This window comes from Sebastes fasciatus, chromosome 18 (genome assembly GCF_043250625.1).
Source record: "Sebastes fasciatus isolate fSebFas1 chromosome 18, fSebFas1.pri, whole genome shotgun sequence".
In the NCBI taxonomy this organism is placed as follows: Eukaryota; Metazoa; Chordata; class Actinopteri; order Perciformes; family Sebastidae; genus Sebastes; species Sebastes fasciatus.
The window spans coordinates 9,983,791-10,002,399 of record NC_133812.1 but is presented as its reverse complement, the minus strand read 5'-3'; the positions used below and the strand labels follow the sequence as shown (position 1 = coordinate 10,002,399).

Here is an 18,609-nt window from a genome sequence, read left to right as displayed (position 1 = left end):
GTTTCTTGCGACTGTGTGTGCGTATGTGTTTTCCCTCTGCATGGACCATCTCCCGCATGAACTGCAAATGGGTTTCACAAACACTTATCAGGACTGACTTCCTATCTTTCGCAGAGTGAAAAATAATATTCCTTGTGCCAAAAATAGTTCCTCCAACAAGTCTATTGAGATGCCCGGTGTCTGCAGCTTCATCTATGTCCTCCTTTGTCTTCAATATATCTGTCTGCTGTGAGCAGTATACTGTATGTACTGAAACATGGGAGCGTGATTGAGCCCCCTCACATGCAGGAAACTATTTATAAAGCCTCGTTGCTTTACCTTAAAAGGTCAGTTCACCCAAATAACCATAATAATACCAAGGTTCTGAGATATTTCTCTCTCAGATTTCGGCCTCAACCCCAGCACAATGGAGGTGAAGGAACTTTTTTCATTGAAAAATTACATTTCTGTAAAATCCATAAGCCTCTGTGATTCAACCTTACTTTTCATACTGCGACATAGTATGGCAATGTGGTATGAGGATATTTTGAAATGTAGTATGTACTTATACAAGATACAGAGAGTTGAATCTCAAAGTTCAAAGTCCTCTAATCGTCATAGTATAGTATGTCGAAACAAAATCATACTATAGTATGTCAAAAAAATATCTAAAAAAGGTCAGAGTTTAGTATGTCGAAGAAAATGAAAAAAAGCCACAGTATAGTATGTCCAAAAAATAAAGAAAGTCGTATAGTATGTCGCAAAAAAGTCAGTGTAGTATGTCAAATTATTTTTTTTAAAAGTCATAGTATAGTATGTTAAAAAATAAAAACAAGTCATAGTATAGTATATAAAAAAAAAAAGTCATAGTATGTCAAGAAAATTTTAAAGTCATAGTATAGTATGTCGAAAAAAAAAAAAAGTCCCAGTATAGTATTTCGAAAAAAGTCATACTATTTTTTTTAGAATAGTTGTGCCTTTTGGGGGTTTGAAGTCCAGGGTACCCCAAATTTCTTAAATTTTGTCCAAAGATGTGATTTTTCCGACTTCGATTTCGTTTCCGGAGCAGAACTTGGAAACTATTTAACTTAGGAACTTAAATTTGGTATGATGGTTGACAGTGTGGTCTAGTTGTGCCTTTTGGGGATTAGAAGTCCAGGGTGCCCAAAATGTTTGAAATTTTGGCCAAAAACTGTGATTATTGTTTTTTACTTCACTTTTGTTTCCGGATTAGAACTTGAAAACTATTTCACTTAGGAACTTCAAATTTGGTATGATGGTTGACAGTGTGATTTAGTTGTGCCTTTTGGGGCTTAGAAGCCCAGGGTGCCCAAAATGTTTTAAAATTCTGGCCAAAAACTGTGATTGCTTCGACTTTTATTTTGTTTCCGGAGTAGAACTCGTTCCATTAGTTCCAAAAGGGCAAAACCTTTGGCCTTACTTCAATAGGGGTCACACAGTGAGCGGGGGTATGTGAGCCATGCTCACTTTTGCCTTGTTTATGATTTTTTTTATGACATAATATATTATGACATTTTCATGATACACTATACTACGGCATTTTCATGACATACTATACAATGCCATTTTTTATGACCTACTATACTGTGAATTTTCTTATAATATTTTTAACGACATACTTTACTATGACATTTGTTTGACATACCATACTATGACATTTTTATAACATACTGTACTATGACATTTTTATGATGTACTATACTACAACATTTTAATGACATACTATATTATGTCTTTTATGACAAACTATACTATGACTTTTTTATGACATATGATACTGTGACAGTTTCATGTAATTTTTTATGGACATTATATATACTGTCATATACTGTCTTTTTTGTGACATCCTATCCTATGACATTTTCATTTTTATTATGACATAATATACTACTAGTATAGTATATACTGTACCATCCTTTTTAGGATATTTTTAATGACAGCAATACTATGACATTTTTTATGACATACTATACTATGATTTTTTTATGATATTTTCAATGACAGCAATACTACGACATTTTTAGAACATTTTCATGACATACTATACTATGAATATTGTATGACATTTATAATTTGGGTAAAGTGTCGCTTTGAGAACTCATTTCAAAACTAATTTTCTATAACACATCTGTTCACATCAGATGCACATGGAGAAACACACACACACACACACACACACACCATGCTCCAACCAGCTCCCTCCAGTATTCACCCCAGCATCCCCTGCTGACAGACAGGTCTGCATCGACTGGCCGACTCCAGGTACCCGAGAGCAGAGGCGCTGCGCCCAGACTGCTCTATCGGGAAATTGACAGCAGAACAACTACTCGCGCAAATGACATATCAGCCGAACGGGCACGGCGGTTTAGAGCACCATTATGGAGGTGGTGGAGGAGGATGAGGGGGAACGTGACACAGCAAAAAAGAGGTGGAGAAGATGGAGTGTTTCCATAGCTACCTAATTGGACATACCCCCCCCACCCGTTCCCCCATCATACTTAATTAAAGTACATCATCCTCTTTCGCTCCCTCTGCTGTTTTTGGCCCGCCATTTCAAAGGCTGTTCTTATTCTCCTCGCACCACATAAAAGGACATTGTGTGAAAAAGAAAAAGTTTTTGCTGCTCCAATTACCTTCTTGTAATCTTATCTAAGCTTCTGGCGGCGAGAACTGAAGCGTCTTTGTCCTATTTACTTCTGTTCCCTCGTGCTCTCTGGTGGGACGCAGGAAGAGTGTACCCAGCACCTCATCCTCCTTCTTTTCGGAGGAGAACGTCTTGTGTTATTCCTTGTTTATAGTTCTTACCCCCGCCTGTGACCGACCGCACATTTCCATGTCGCTGTAATGCCGCGGCTTTGTGATGACGACTGCTGTTTGGGAGTCTTTATCAGAGAGGGCAGTCTTATCTAGATGTGTTCAGTATCCACGTATACTGAACGGATCTAGATATACAGTATTGTTATAATTTAGTGATGTATTTGTGCGTGTGTGTGTGTTATCGCTGCGGGAGTGTTCCGGTTTTATAGAATCAGATATCTGCTGTGTTGATGCAGGAATCAGATAAGAAGGGATGTTCGGGAACAGCAAGGTGTTTGTTTAGACAGCAGCCGCAAATTTCATCACAGCCGTGTGTTTGTGTGCGTTTTCCCTTGTTTGCTGTCCTTGACCCCAGCCCGAGGGGTCCCAGACTCTGTGACTAAGCTGTTTTATCAGAGTGTGAGAGGCTGCGTCAGCCCGTGTTGCCCCACAGGCACAGTTGTACTTCTATCACCGCTGCCGTGTTAAAACCTTGTTTTGCTGTCTTACCCCCCCTCCCTTCCCTTCCTTCCCTTTGCTCGTGTTTTATGTAGAATATGGTCAGCTGTGGATTCTTGGCTGAGTTTTCTAACATCAGAGATGTGAAACCAGACAAAGTCCATTGTGAGTCTCAGAATTTGAACAATTTCAGCCATACTTGTGCGCTTTTTTTGACAGTATCTCAGTGTTGTTTAAGCAGAAACAGCTTGTTTTCCGCGGCGAGGGCCAGAGGGATAAGAGCAGAAGCAAAGTGGCGGAGAGACACCCAAAGCAGTCCTTTGAGGCTTGCCAAATGAGAATGAGGTATACCTGCTTCGTACTTCTCCAAGGCACTCAGAGCCGCTGCTTGCTGTGGGTCCACTGGAGAGAGCGGCAGGGAGCGGTGGTGAGAGTTTCTGTGGGGAAAAAAAAGAGAGAAAGGTTTTTCCTTTGAGAGCATCCTGTTATTATTCTGCCTCAGGCGCCGAGCAGAGAGAAATGAGTGTTCTGTGTTTATGGGACCTAACACAAAACATCATGTACACACGCTTATGCTGGCACATACACACACACACACACACACATGAGCTCGGAAAGACTGGCAGCGGCATATCAATGAGATGAAGAAGGTAAAAGAAGAAAATAAACACGTCAGGCAGAATGCGAGGAGGACCGATCAGTGGCAACTTGTTTCTCAAGGGCTGAAATTGAAGCGGATGCCTCAGATGGTTGCAGTGGAATTTCAGATTGGATTTCAGTGTGTGTGTAAATGGACGCATTGTGGTCATATAACACATGAAACAACCGCATGAAGTCATTTAGACTTTTAGTCATTTACACCTGTTTAACATCAGCATGTTAGCATTGTCATTTTGCAACATACTTGTCAACCTTGAGACTTAAAAAATAGGGAGGATTTCAAAATGAAAGCGGGGGATCTGGCAGTTTCAGTTTCCTGCATTCTGGTGACTTTTAAAGAATAAGAATGGCAAAATAATAACTACACTGCAACAGCATTTTTAATCTTCAATACTTCAAATTTTACTTTTAATTCTCAGGAAAGAACACAGAATAATTCGCCCCTCTGGCATGAACTTGTGTGAATCTCTGGCATAAACTAATATTCACCAGTTTTTATTCATTCAATCATTCTTTAATTTTTTCCCCTGCTAGAGTATTTCTCTCTCTTAATACTCTCCATTTCTGTCCCGGTCTCTCACTCTCTGAAGGCCCTTTCAGACACAATGTGACAACGGCACCACTGTGCTCTGAAACCCCTTATTTCCAATGGCTTGCTCCGCGCCACGACAACTATTCGCTGCATTGAACAAAGCCTAACTTTGGGCACTGCGCGTTGTGATGGGCGGCAAACGGCATTTGGTGTAGCTGTATTGTTGTCCGGGTGGAAAGAGTAGAGCTTGTACACGCTGTACAGTGCCAAAAACAGAGCTGCTAGCGTGACTGATGACTCCTAGGGCCAGATGTAGCCTATAAATGAAACATACTCACAAAAAACATGCATAGGCTACACCATTTCCCACACATAAACTAGTATTTAAAAAATAATTAATGTGCAATGAGAATGTACACGTCACGCAAACTTCAGACCAGGCACACACATGGTTTTGATAAGGAGAAGATTCACAACAAGGTGAGAGATGTAATGTTAGAGTAAAACATTTTGTTTATGTTATTTACCAATTTCAGTTATTCATGGGTGATGAATTTAATTATTTTTTAGGGCTTTCAAAGTTAACACGATAATAACGAGTTGACACAACTTTTGTTTTAACCGATAATTTCTTTAACGCATTAACGCAAATTGCGATTTTTAGGTTGTTGTGGAGTTTTAAAGCTAGAGTGAAGATACTGGCATCATATGAAACCTAAGGCGTCCATTGTTACCAACCATGTCGTACTAGCTTGTTGCAAAGGAGGCTAAATAACGCTCCAAACTTGCGCTAAATTTGGTGAGGAAAAACTGGCATGACCATTTTCAAAGGGGTCCTTTGACCTCTGACCTCTGACCTCAGGATATATGACTGAAAATGGGTTCAATGGGTACCCACGAGTCTCCCCTTTACAGACATGGCCACTTTATGATAATCACATGCAGTTTGGGGCAAGTCATAGTCAAGTCAGCACACTGACACACTGACAGCTGTTGTTTTCTGTTGGGCTGCAGTTTGCCATGTTATGATTTGGGCATATTTTTTATGCTAAATGCAGTACCTGTGAGGGTTTCTGGACAATATTTGTCATTGTTTTGTGTTGTTTATTGATTTCCAGTAATAACTATATACATACATTTGCATAAAGCAAGCATATTTGCCCACTATCATGTTGATAAGAGTATTCAATACAAATACAAATCTCCCTTTAAGGTACATTTTGTACAGATGAAAAATGAGCGATTAATTTGCGATTAACTATGGACAATCATGCGATTAATCGCGATTAAATAATTTAATCGATTGACATTTACATTCATCTGTTAATGCCCTTTTCGTTTTATTCTGAATTGTGCGGTACTTTGTGGTCTGTTTCAATATGAGCTCTAGAAATTAAATATTTATCATCCTTCTGACATTTAATATTGATGATTGAGATATTACTGCGGCGATGGTTTATAGGTACATGCGATGAATTGGTTGCATGGGCTCTATAAATAACCGCAGCGGTGCGTAATGACAGCTGTTACCGGCGCTGTTGGAGAATCTCGTCGATGCGACACAATCGGTGAAATTGCACTTCTTCTTTGCCGTTCTTCTCATCGACGCTCCTAATGAGTGGTGGAGAATGGGCCGGAGAATCAATATGCACCTGGATGTTTAAGATCGTTTATGGAGAATTGTGGGAGTGGAAATGGGCTTGTGCATGTGCGCCCAGTTCTACAATGATTGAGATTTATAAACCAGAAGCATGCATAAAAGAATGCATTTTAGTCGTGAATATACACAGTTTTATGAGCCTGGCTCCTAGTCCTGTTGTTACAGAACATAATGAGTTGAAGTGTAGTAGCTGTAAACGTAATGCAGTGCAGCTCATTCAGAGTGTCAGCCTGCGGAGCAGTAGCAACACCTCTCGCCTCCAGAGATGACCTGTTAATTAAACATGTCGGACTCCTCTCCGCAGCCGGTGGGAAAGGCGGTTCTGCTACACGAGAGCAGCTTTTAGGGGCCTCCGTCGCCATTATTAAGGCGTCAGACGTTCCTCTTCCTGTTGCCCGTCGCCAATGAGGGATGTCAGTCCATTGTGGCAGAAAACAGCGAGGACGGCGGCTCACGGCCAAGTTGTCTGTGCATTATTCATGCTGCTTGTAAATTGGCCAGCTGCAGTCTGCTCGAGAGAAATTGCTCTGAGTTTGAAATACACTTCCTCTTCCCACACAGCAGGGCCGCTGCTCGCAAGCTGCAGGTTTCCAATGGCATTGTTCCGCACAAACCACTGTTTCATTTTGTTTCCCCATCATCTATAATTCTACAGCGGTGCTGCTTCAAAGCCTCTGTTTTCCTCCTGCGCTATATACTGCATCAGATTGAATTATACAGTATGCACAGTATGCAGTATCCCACCTGTTCATTCATGTATTTCCAATACATGCGCAGGGAGTTTTTTCTGTTTTTTTTCCCATTTTGAATCTATGGATGTGCCAGAGGGCATAATGCAATTGTGAATTATTGGGACTTAGGTAACTCTTTTATATTGCTGCCAAGCCCAAACATATTTTGGAGCAGAACCCAATAAAGCCGCTGTGATTTATGAACTCCGCTTTTTCACTGGTTTGCAATCCATTCTCAGTTTTTTTTTTTTTCTCCAAAGCAATCTCGAGAATGGCACATCTGTAAAGTGATAAGGAGAATGTTGATGATGATTTCTGCATGCGGCCTCGGGAGCGAAAAGAGAAAAGGAAAAAAACAAATTGATGCCATTATACTGAATGGAAATTTCTCCTGGATGTGAGAATGACATTCAAACAATAGCTCAACAATCTCTCTCCCTTCTTCCCCCCCCCCTCTCTCTCTCTCTCTCTCTCTCCTTCTCTTCCTCTCATATCTCCAGATAACAAATACGCCCCTGCAGTGAGTCTAAACGGTTTTATATTCATCCTGGGAGGAGCCTACGCTCGAGCCACCACTATCTATGACCCAGACAAAGGCAACATCAAGGCTGGTCCCAACATGAATCACTCTCGGCAGTTCTGCAGGTAAGAGATTATTAACGTAGCGGTGCCACATGTTAAGTTTAATCCTCCAGCGTGGAATTGTAAAGATTTTTTCAAAAAGCTCAAATTGTACGTCTGTTTTGTGTGAAGCTTCAAAAACACAGACATTATTACACGGCCTCAAAAAATATGTAAAACTCAAGTTTAAAGCTGCAGTAGGTAGAACTGCAGCAAATATCATTTTAAAAAAATGCTATTTTTATAAAATGGTCACTATATCCTGACAGTAGGATATAAGAGAAGAGCAGCCATGTTGAGATCAGTTGAGGAAATATTAAGCACCGCCCACCAGCTGGAGCGGCATTTTACAGCTAAACAGTACACTACAAGATGTTTATGAAAACATTTTATGCGAAAAATAGATTTTACAGTACCAGAATATTGATTCATATTTGATCAGCGTTGCCTAGTTTGACCGTTTGATCAGAGTTTACGAGTGATTGACAGCTGCCTCCGTTGAATGAACAGCCAATAGGAACGCTCTCTCTCTCTCTGAAATGACCTGTGATTGACCGAAGTCTCCCGTCACAGGCTAGATTTTTTAAAGTGTGAACACAGAGCCATGAGGAGGTGCAGAAGTCTCTCTCAGAACACTTGAATTACAATATGCTGAAAGGTTATTATGGATATTTTTTCCCCAATGACGCCAAAAACATTCTGCCTACAGCCACTTTAAATCTGTCAGTGTTTGTGTCGTAACACAGGGGAAATGTATTCAGGCCGGTTAATTAAAACAAAAATAAAACCGGTCGTGGGCTGACGATGTTTCTAACACGCTGCATTCAGGTTGTGAAACTTCTCCCTTGGTAGAAAAAATAGCTTTCTAATTCATGGGTTTGATTTTTTTTAAATTGCTTGATCAGTAACGTCTATCACGCTGAGAGAAAGACACATCCGTCGGAATCGCAGACTCGGCTTGATTTAATCAACTTTCTTTCAAAGCGCTGAATCGCTCTACTTTATCTTCAGATATGAGTCATTTGTATTCTTTGCACATAGTTATGATTAATGTTTGTGTTCTAAAAAAAAAAAACGTCAGTCCGCACCTGTAACTTTTATACCACTTGTGGACACGTAATGGCTCATAAAGGGAGATGAATGGAAATTAACAACAGCAGGATCACATCCTAATATCCCAGTCAGCTTGAGCCACTGAGGTGTGCAGTTTGCTGGATAATGAACCCACTCTATTCTAGACCCGAGAAGCCGAGAAAGAAAGAAAGAAGCATGCACGAAATACATTTGGGAAGCAATTACAGGCGGTGTTCTTATGTGCAGAATGTATAACATAAATCATGTTGTCAGAGTTATCGATAAGCTGCACCAAGCACACGCCAGGCAGCTGTTCTGCTACATTTAACTAAGTCTGACGCGCGAGAGAGAGGAAGAGATGCAGGGAGGGAGGCAACAACAAAACAGCACAGAGCTGCCAAAAAGAGAAACACAACAGCTACTCTCAGAAACGCCGCTATCTCCAGAGCACGCCCCCGCACGGAAGATGAAGTCTAGCAGGTCATCGTGCAGGAGAGCTGATATTCTCCCCTCGCTGCGTCCGGCTCTCCGCAGGCCTGCACCTCCCTCTCTGTTTATCAGGAAAGGAGCAGCTCCAGGCTTTGCCCCACGCTCCCTCCATTTTCGGATCAGCTGTGCTTCCTCTCTGAGTAGATTTAGGCTTTATGTAATAATCTGTTTCATTCCCGACAGCGTTGTGAATTTGTGCAATAGGACCGCATGCCTGCTCTGTGTGTGTACGTGTGTGTACTTGAGCGTGCACCTTATGTAAATGCAGATCGTTCCAAACCCCAATAGGAGTACAAAGCCCTAATCAGTTTACAGCCCAAGTTTTAATCCTCTCCGCACACAAACTCCTGTTTCTGTTTCTCATATCAAATGAGCACATTTGTAGAGATATTTGCTTTTTCATTAGTTTTTCTCTTTCGCCCTCGAGAGGGAATGTGCTAATGTGTGTCTGTTGTTTTTTTTTTTCTCCCCCTACCTTACAAAATAGCCTTGTTGGGCATGTCGCGAGCATGTGTGAGCGATGTCAAACAATCTCAGGCGTGACAATCGGCATGTTTATGGAGATGTTGTCTTCTAACTGGCTTTGTTTGTCTGATCACGATTGACAATAACAGCAATATTCCTGCTGCTGCGAGTTATAGATAGCTCATATCACAGCCACATTAGCTTGCACTTGCTTTCACCTACTTATCTTCCTGACACTGATTATCGCTCATTATTTCTTCCTAACAGTCAGTGCTTTCGATGGGAAGCAGCAGGAGTGGGAAATGGGTTTGCAGTAGCGGTAACTTAATACAGCTCTGACACAGACTCTAGTTCTGGTACTCTATACCCTTGCAGGCGTCTGCTAAAGTTGAGAAGCTCCACAAACTGGCACTACAGCAAGTAGCACCAACCCTGCGGGGGTCGGTAGCCAACCAGCCGGCCGGCCGGTCACGCTCACAGAGCCCGCTGTGAGCTGGCTGGAGCTCTCTCAAGCGCTGGCTTGCTGTCGCGCCAGTCTGTGGTGCTTTTCAACTCCGAAAACGTCGGAGCAAATTTTCGATTCGCCATCAATTGTCAATATTCGTAATCTACGCGGTTGATTTCTCGCCTTGAAAATTCTCAATAGTGAATTTAATGATGAAATATCATACAGAAATTGCATAAAAACAATTTCTCGCTCGGCCTTGGAAATCTTCGGACTACGGGAACAAAAACGTGAGCTGCCGACATTTAGGATTAGCAGGTGCCTGGAGGGGTACGGCCAATCAGAGGCTTCCCGCAAGGCATACTGGTTAGGCGCATCCAGCGAGTCATTTTAGTCTCTCCGGATCTGATACAGCTGTAAGAGAGAGAACAGTTAACAGTGAGGCTGACATTAATTAAATGCAATTAAAAAATACAATAGAAAAATGCCGACCAAAAATGTTAGCCTATCAAGAGCACTGTTTGATTTAATGCAAATGTTAAAGGAATAGTTTGACTTTTTGGGAAATACAATATGCATAATTAGAAAGTCAGAATGAGAAGATTTCTTTTTCAAATGGTAACAAAATGTCACATCTCGTTTGTTTAGTCCATTCAAAAATATGTCAAAACAATTCAAATTTACAGGGGGGTTATGTGCCAGAATATTTCTTATCCACAACCAACTTCCTGGAATTTCCGCTGGTTGTCAGGCAACTGCTCAGACTCAAGACATAGTCTGACCCATAACCCCTCCGTAAAACCAAAGATTTAATGAATTAAACACAATATAAGGTGATAATTATTGAGCTTTAGAGGTGCTGGTAGGCAGATTTTGTTACCATTTGACAGCCCATCTTTGTGCTAATCTAAGTTAACTGGCTATCTAACTCTCCACCTGAAAGCAGGCATATTAACCAAAATGTAAGTATTGTAACTTTTAAAAAGGAAGTTAACTGAACAAAACGTAATTCTGTCTTGCCTGTGCAGCGCTGTGATCCTGGACGGGAAGATCTACGCCACAGGTGGCATCGTGAGCAGCGAGGGTCCGGCCCTCGGCAACATGGAGACCTTCGACCCTTGCACCAACAGTTGGACGCTCCTGCAGTCGCTGCCCTGCCCGCTCTTCAGACACGGCTGCGTGGTCATCAAGAAGTACATTCAGAGCGGCTGATGAGGGCGGCTCGGACCCCGATCACACTGGGTCGACGGCGAACACCAGCTGAGCTCCGGTTGTGGGATGATGTGCGACGGCAGCTTAGGGCCGGAGACGGTCGGTCAACGACCTCTGGACTCGACGCCAGCATCCATCCACTCCGTTACTTGTCCCACCACCCCAAAAAAAAAAAAGCCCTGTGCAGAATGTACTCATGTTCAACTACTCAGCCATGTCAGGTGACGATGCCTAACCTCCAGTACTGTATGTGTCATGGTAGTAGTTCATCCTCTCATCCAACAGGCACAGGGGCCCTCTTAGTAAATTACAAACTCCTTGGTTTTTTGGTTCTGTCTTTTCCTGATCACTTAAACTCACCTCCCTATTTCTTTACTATACCCGGCGCAGTGAAAGCCATTGCAGGTCCATATTTGTGTCCCTTTTTTGAGAATTATGTTAAACAGGCGTCGGTCATTCGTTAGAGAGCAGAGTTTCTTTGTGGTGTACGAACATTTTTCAGTAGTGACATCTACAGGAGAGGAGGAAAAAGTGAACAAAAGGAGTGTTTTCCTCTTTATCGGTGCATGTGATGAGTTGCTTCTCTCTCCACTGTGACAGTAAGCGGATTCCTACTGTGAGCGTGGATTTATGAGGTAATTTAAAAAACAGATTTTGAACTCTGTGTAACCCGGTTCTTTTGATGACATGCTTAACATAGGAAAAACCATTAAATCTGGGTCAGGTAGGGTTTTAAAAAGAGAAATGTTTTATTTTTTTCCTTGTTCTTGTGAAAATCCAGCCTGATTGAGATACCATCTGGAGGGTGAGTGTCCTGTTTTTTGTCCCCCCTTGATTCACACTCTTTCTCTCTGGGATTAAAACAGCACTGCATTTAGAGAGAGAGGGAATTCCTCCTTCCGCTGACCTCAGATCAGATGTTCAAGTTGGGAACGTTCCTCCGGAAAAAAAGCACAATAATCACCTGTGACTGTTATCATAGTTATCCGTCGATTCCATGTTTTACGTCTTTCATCCGTTTCCCCTCCCCAACCTTCTTTTTTGTTTTATACAACGTGTTTCATTGCAACCCTCAAATGATTTTGGGGTTGGTATTCTGTAAATACAGGAAGGAAATATGTATATTTTAAAAACCTGAAGGCAATTCTGTATAAATGTTTTTAGAAAAAAAAAATAACTGATAGGTTGGATTCAAAATGGTATGTCTGTAAATCTGTACCCAAAAAGGAGAAATTAACAATTGTTATTATTGAAACCTAATACATATACCAGAACATGAACACATTGTCACAAGTCTTTTTTTTTGTATACTGTATTAATTAATTAATCATGTGTATATATATATATATGTAAAGTGAAGTCTTTTTTATTTTCTCAGAAGAAAAGCGCTCTACTCCATACAGGTAAGTTGCTTGTTCACATCAAAGTACGGGCTTCTAAGGTGTATTTATTTACCACACAACTTGGGTGTAGGGTTCATTTTGGCATACAAAAATATCAGTGTGATTTTTGAAAAGGAAATGCAACTACATGGCTTCACAAATTTACTTTCAAAATAACGCACTCTGCTTTTCTATAGGTTATCTGAAACTGCAGAGGTCTGTACTACGAAGCGAGTTCAACATACCCAGGGTTACCTTCTCGTTATCTGGTTTATCTAACCCGAACAACCGCGATCCCGCTAAACGATCCTATGAAGGGTGTTCAAAAGGAAAGGGGCGGTGTTTGCAGCATAAGACCAATCACACACGTGGACAAGTTTACTGTGAGCAGAGCGGCCCATTTTACAAACAAAGGGCAAACTATAATATTAGTCAAATGTGAAGAAGTAAAAGACATAATCCAGATTAAAAGTAACAAGGTTGAAGGACAGCTGGCGAAAGAAACAATTGCAGATGTGTGAATGCATAAATTAGCTGACTTATTAGTTTAACGGAATACTCAAAAGTCAGATAGATATGTCTAGATGGGGCAGTGATATATAAATAGTTTTCAAAATAGAATGGATGAATAGATTACACTTTATTATGTCCTCTAGTAACGGTGTGGCGTGTATGACTATTTCAGCCTTCTTTCAGCTGTGTCCTCGACTCCGGCGGTGTGAAACGGACTTTAGAGCAAGTAAACAAATAAATATAAAAACATAATTCATTGGATTTGTTTAATATCATATGATCTGCGCACCGAGATGTGATTGGTCAGTAGGCGGTGCTTTCATATGAGTCGATCTCTTATCTTGAACATAACCTGCTCCAGAGTAAGTTAGCTGTTCAGCATTAGTTACCATGGCGATCTAAGAAGTGAACCACGGTAGTAGGACTGAAAACCCTGAAGGGTTAAACCTGAAGTTACCTCGCTAACCGCAATTCCTGCTTTGTAGTACAGACCTCTGGTGTGGATTCCCCGTTCGTCTGAATATACAGTAAGAAAAATCAACAATAGAAATATACAGTTTGCACCTTTTATTCAAGTATATCACAGCAGTTTATTTGAGAAATACAGTAAATGTTCCATTTCAAATATAACTTACACTAAAGTAACAATTGCGAACAGGTGTGTTAAATACACAAACGAACAGAACTGACAAAGCTATGGAAAGTCTCGACTAAAATTAAGTGTGAAAAAGTAGGGAAGAACAAAGTAATTCAGGATAGAACAAACCCTTTCCTTCTGCATACTGGACTAAGTAGTCTCAACTACCAGACAAAAATTGGTTGTTAGTCCAAACTGGCTACAATTTATAATAAGAAAGGAAGATCACAATGTATGACATTTAACTACCCATTTTATTTCCATATGAGTTTTCTAAATTCATTAAAAAATAACTCTTTTGGCAGAAAGTGGAGACAAAGTGAACATTCAAAGAATCTGGTCCTGTTTCTCTTCCTGGGATGAACTAGACAGACACTACGTTTTAAATATCAATCCTAATGTTAGTCTCTTCCAGTATGCCACACAGTCTGTAACCACTTTGAACGAAGAAAACACCAGAACAATGAAATAAATAGAAAAGTCGAAAGGGCATGTTGTCGCGTGTTTGAACCTGAGAGACCTGTAAACCCTTTTATTCCCCCGCACACGCCAAATAAACCTGCTACACAAACGCTACGCATTTCAGCAAAAAAATTGTTTAAACGGACGCGCGACGCTTCCCGATTGGTTAAATTTCACACGTACAAAAAGACAATTGACTGAATATTAGGTGTAAAACGTGTTTAATAATAAATAATCAGAATCATGAGATGAAAATCTGCGAGAAAAAAAAGAAGCTGAATTTGAAATAAAGGCGATGGTTGTGTAAAGAGGCAGAAAATGTTTCTAAGTTGGGTGATAATATGATCGAGGAACAGATCTAAAAAAAAAAAATTAAGAGAACCTGAAACTAAAGCATAACATATACAGTCCATGAAATATGCTTTAAATTTATCATCATCTGGCTCAAATGCAAACATACATAACAATCGGAGAGATATAAACAACTCTTGGATTACTGCAGCAGCCGTGGTTTCACTGATCTGGTACCTATGATGGTACTGGAGATGTTGCAACAGTATTTCGGAGGGGAGAGAGTGGGGGAGGGGGAATACTGTTTTTGTACCCAGTAAACGGTTTTTCGCATTAAAATAAATTAAGCTGAGGTAGCGTTGGTTTTTCTGTCTGCAGTAGTCCAAGTGCTAACCTGTCGTTGCCAGTTTGCATATGGTCTTAGCTTTTGTCACCTAGAATCTGAGAAAAGGCAGAGGTGAGCTGGGGTCAGAGTTGCACCAAGAGGTTTGGAAGGGTGAAAGAAGGGGGGGGTCTTCTCCAGTCTACACCTGCTCAAAAATATGGCATCTCCACAACCAACTTTATAAAGCTTCAGTAAATACCTTCATTTACTGTAGTCAGAACACATTTACTGTGCCAATCCACAGAATCCAGCTTCTCTTGTCTGGTGTCGAGAAAAAAAACAGATGAAATAAATCCACAGAGTCGGTACACACATTTGAAAGGAGGAAAAAAAATAATAATCATGTAATGCTTTAAAACACCGTAGTGACGGGCACTGCCTAGAATGGCCTTGTTCATTAGGGATTCACAACCCATGCAAAAAATCTCAAGTCAAGCAAAAGCATTTTATAAAAAAAAAATTTAAAAAATTTAAGAAATAATTATCAAATACACAACATAACACGAAGATTTACCATCTAATAGAACATTTTCATAGTTGAATTCCTGTGAACAGGCACCGTTAAGTCAGCACCTGTTTTTCGGGAGTGGGATAACACTTGGCACGGTAAATCGTTTTTGACTCTCGCTTCATAATTTTGCATATGGAAAACTGAAGAAAAGCTGGTGTCGTCGACCTCTTCGTACGCCTGCTGTCCGCTCAGATGGAGACCGACCTCCCGAACAGGTCTGGGTTTTTAACAGGAATACATTTAAATGAAAATATCAAGTGCATCTTCGGATGCATCTGGCCAGACACTGACACAGCCATAGAAGTACTACTTTTGTAATCAGATTTTCAAATGAGTTTTGGCCCAGTTCAGAGATGTATAACCTAGATATGTTTTTAAACGACCTAATGGCATTGAAATATATATATATATATATTTTTTGCTTCAAGGTCACTGTGACCTCAGTGGTTAGGACCCACCCCAACGTCATAATTAGTAAATAAAAAAATCCTGCTAAATATATCAGTGTCATATGAGGTTTTTAAATAAGGCACACACTAGGCAGTGCAAACTCTAAGACGTGTTCCAATTTGTACTGCTTCCAGATCCTCAGCCGGGGTGTCGGTAGGAAAAAAAATCGGGCACAGCTTGAGTGGGAGGGGAAACATTCAGACCGTGAATGTAGTGAGGAGGGGCGGTTTACGCTACCACAAATTATTTAGGACAATCTGCTAAGACTGTGAACGCCAGAGGTGGTCCTGTGAGTGAAAGTGGTTGTACGGCTGACCTACAGGCGACGCTCCGCTTGTTCAACTGAACGCTGAGGGGGCTAACGGGCTCTCCGCGCCCGACGACCGCTGTAATGACGAGGACATAATCGCTTCCAGTCCTGCTGTGCTAACCTCATCGAAATCCTGTGTTCGCGCTGAAACTTCTTTGTAAACTATTGTTCTGGGTGAGTGTCCTCGACGGTGGCTCAGATATTGAATTAATCAAGTAGCTAAAAATGGCAGAAAAGAATGAGCCGCATAACAGCGTGGTAACGACTGGCCTATGACGAAGCATTCCACTCAGGGGGGAAAAAGATGGGCTCAGCAATGTGGTTCAGTGATTCAGAACATTATACTGTCCTCATCTCCTAGCGGCACTCTGCATTCACACTTCTGCTGGTGAGGATCTGGGTGAGGGTGTGTGCATTTCTGGTCTGTGTGTGTGTGTGTGTGTTTGTAGAAATACATGCATACCCAAGTGTATGCTCCGTGGAGAAGCGGCCAGGTTTGCGATATGACATCACCCGATCTGTTGGTTTTTGCTAGTCATCCGAGTTAAGAAGTAATCCCAAAGAGCAGCATGGATGAAAGTTAGGATAGCACCCGAGTTAGCACCAGGGTTGCGCCCGTCACCGGTGTTGTGTGCGTGAGTGTGCGTGCGTGACCGACACACCTCCAGGAGTTTGGTTGTGTAGAATGGGTCTGGATCTGGCCAGGTTCCTGAGACGATAGCACCATTGAATGTCTCTGTCCTCAACGTCGTCCTCGTCGTTGTGTCCCCTCCTCCCCAGCACGAAGAGGGCGCTGGATTTTGCGTGTGTTTTTTTTTTTGTGTCGAGGGGCTGAAGCTCCTTCTCTCACTCAGTTTGTGTGTGTCTTTGTGGTCCCGGGCTGTTTATCAGGATCTACCTGATAAGGTCTTCTCTCCATCTCACGGGAATGTATCAAAATGCTGGATTCTCTCCTCCATCTCCTGCGCCACAAAACAAGACACATAAACACATACTGCTTTAGTCTCGAACAACACTGCAAACTCAGATATGTGTGTATAAAGCATCTGTGCGCCGCGGTTTCAATATTACTTGGAAATCTCCCACAGCAAACAACAGCTTTCACCATGATAAATGATGTAAAATGAAGCAAAGCTGTGCCGGAATGAGACAGGCGATTTTTCTCAGCGTGAAAACAGCAGAGTTTGACACTGACTAAATCTGAACAGAGTCGGAGGAAGAGAGATGGATGTTAGCCTGCAATAGACCGTGATTAATGCCTTGAAGATGTTACACCGTGTGTGTGTGTGTTCAGACACAGTCAGTGCGACAGACGGCGCTACAAGATACCAATTCCAACATCTACAACAAAAGTTAAAAACTATCAACTTTACAGTAAAAAGCAATTTTACTCTTCTAAAGAGAGGTGAACTTTTCCTGCTTCACTGAATACTTTTTTTCAACATGTCTTTAAAGGGAGCCCAGACAGAGAGGTCATTAAAGTCTCCTTGAAACGGAATTTAAAGCGTCTCTAACTGCTGTACTGTGACGTATCTCACAATGAAACAGAATATTTGAACAGTGTACAGTTACAAGAGGGATTTAAATCAAATCATTTGCATTTGATTGGGCCGCTAAAAAGTGTGCAGGCTTATAGTTTAGCTCGATACTGGAGTTGTGATACCAATACCAGTATTGGAACCGCGTCCGATACTGCCAAAAATCCGGTATCGGCAAGTACACCAGTCTATGCACTGATCCGATACCATCATTTATTAACCCAGAAAAAATCAACTTGTTTAACTGGAAATCAATTCTTCTTCGCCGCTTCAAAACAGTAGCCTTCACTGTGCTGTCGACCTGGATGCATCACGGCTGCCACTGGCAACTACTGTTTTAGAGCAGCGAAGAAGAACTGATTGCAGGTAGTTTGTCACGTGATGATAGCAAACGACAACAGTGCGGTGCTAGTGGAGAGTGTAACTGTAACGGTAGTCAGAGCAAGGGAAATGTCAGCCATTTAGCAATATTTCACAGTAGAAAATCCAACAAGTAAAACGGTGATATGTACAGTATGTAAAGTTTCCGTTTCGAGGGCTGACTGTAACCTAGTAGGGTGTGTGAATAAAGCACCCTGCAGGACAAATTAGCACAAAAGTTGTCCACTGAGGAGACAGCTAAGAGAATACGGAATGGTTCTTTATTCCTAGCTTCATTTATTTATGTTCTTTGTAACTGACAAACTGAATAATAAAAGAAAGTTCTATGTCATTCATTCTCTGTATGCATTTGTTCATGTTTTACAAAGGGTTAAACCTGAGCCAGGCCATACAACAAAGATATTAATCATATCACATCCATACATGGTCAGTAGTAAACAGCTGTTCAATAATAATAATAATAACTATATATTTATTTTAGCACGCTGGTATCGGATCGGTACTCAATATCGGCCAATACTGCAAGTTTATGTATCGGAATCGGCATCGGGAAGGAAAAAATGGTATCGGACATCTCTACTCGATACAGAGCTAGGAGCTACGGA

At 41.3% G+C, this 18,609-nt stretch overlaps 4 protein-coding genes across 12 annotated transcripts in view; 2 read left to right on the top strand and 2 right to left on the bottom strand.

The window, feature by feature from the left end:
- klhl29 (kelch like family member 29) overlaps positions 1–11,303 on the top strand; it is a 246,640-nt gene extending 235,337 nt beyond the window's left edge. For 7 of the 8 annotated variants that reach the window (XM_074615418.1, XM_074615413.1, XM_074615415.1 and 4 more), the window contains 2 exons: positions 7,339–7,483; positions 10,961–11,283. In XM_074615418.1, coding sequence (XP_074471519.1) covers positions 7,339–7,483; positions 10,961–11,144 — 329 coding nt within the window. In that variant the 3' untranslated portion in view covers positions 11,145–11,283. Of the gene's footprint in view, positions 1–7,338; positions 7,484–10,960 lie in introns of all 8 variants that reach the window. The other variant, XM_074615419.1, reaches the window with a different exon arrangement.
- The window catches only part of gzf1 (GDNF-inducible zinc finger protein 1), a 498,954-nt gene that overhangs the window by 321,612 nt on the left and 158,733 nt on the right, over positions 1–18,609 (bottom strand). The gene's annotated exons all lie outside the window — the stretch shown is intronic.
- ubxn2a (UBX domain protein 2A) overlaps positions 1–18,609 on the top strand; it is a 122,921-nt gene that overhangs the window by 6,411 nt on the left and 97,901 nt on the right. The window lies entirely within an intron of this gene.
- The window catches only part of atad2b (ATPase family AAA domain containing 2B), a 90,710-nt gene continuing 85,692 nt past the window's right edge, over positions 13,592–18,609 (bottom strand). For both annotated transcript variants that reach the window (XM_074615412.1, XM_074615411.1), the window contains exon 28: positions 13,592–17,047. In XM_074615412.1, the coding sequence (XP_074471513.1) occupies positions 17,006–17,047 (42 nt within the window). In that variant the 3' untranslated portion in view covers positions 13,592–17,005. The remainder of the gene's footprint in view (positions 17,048–18,609) is intronic.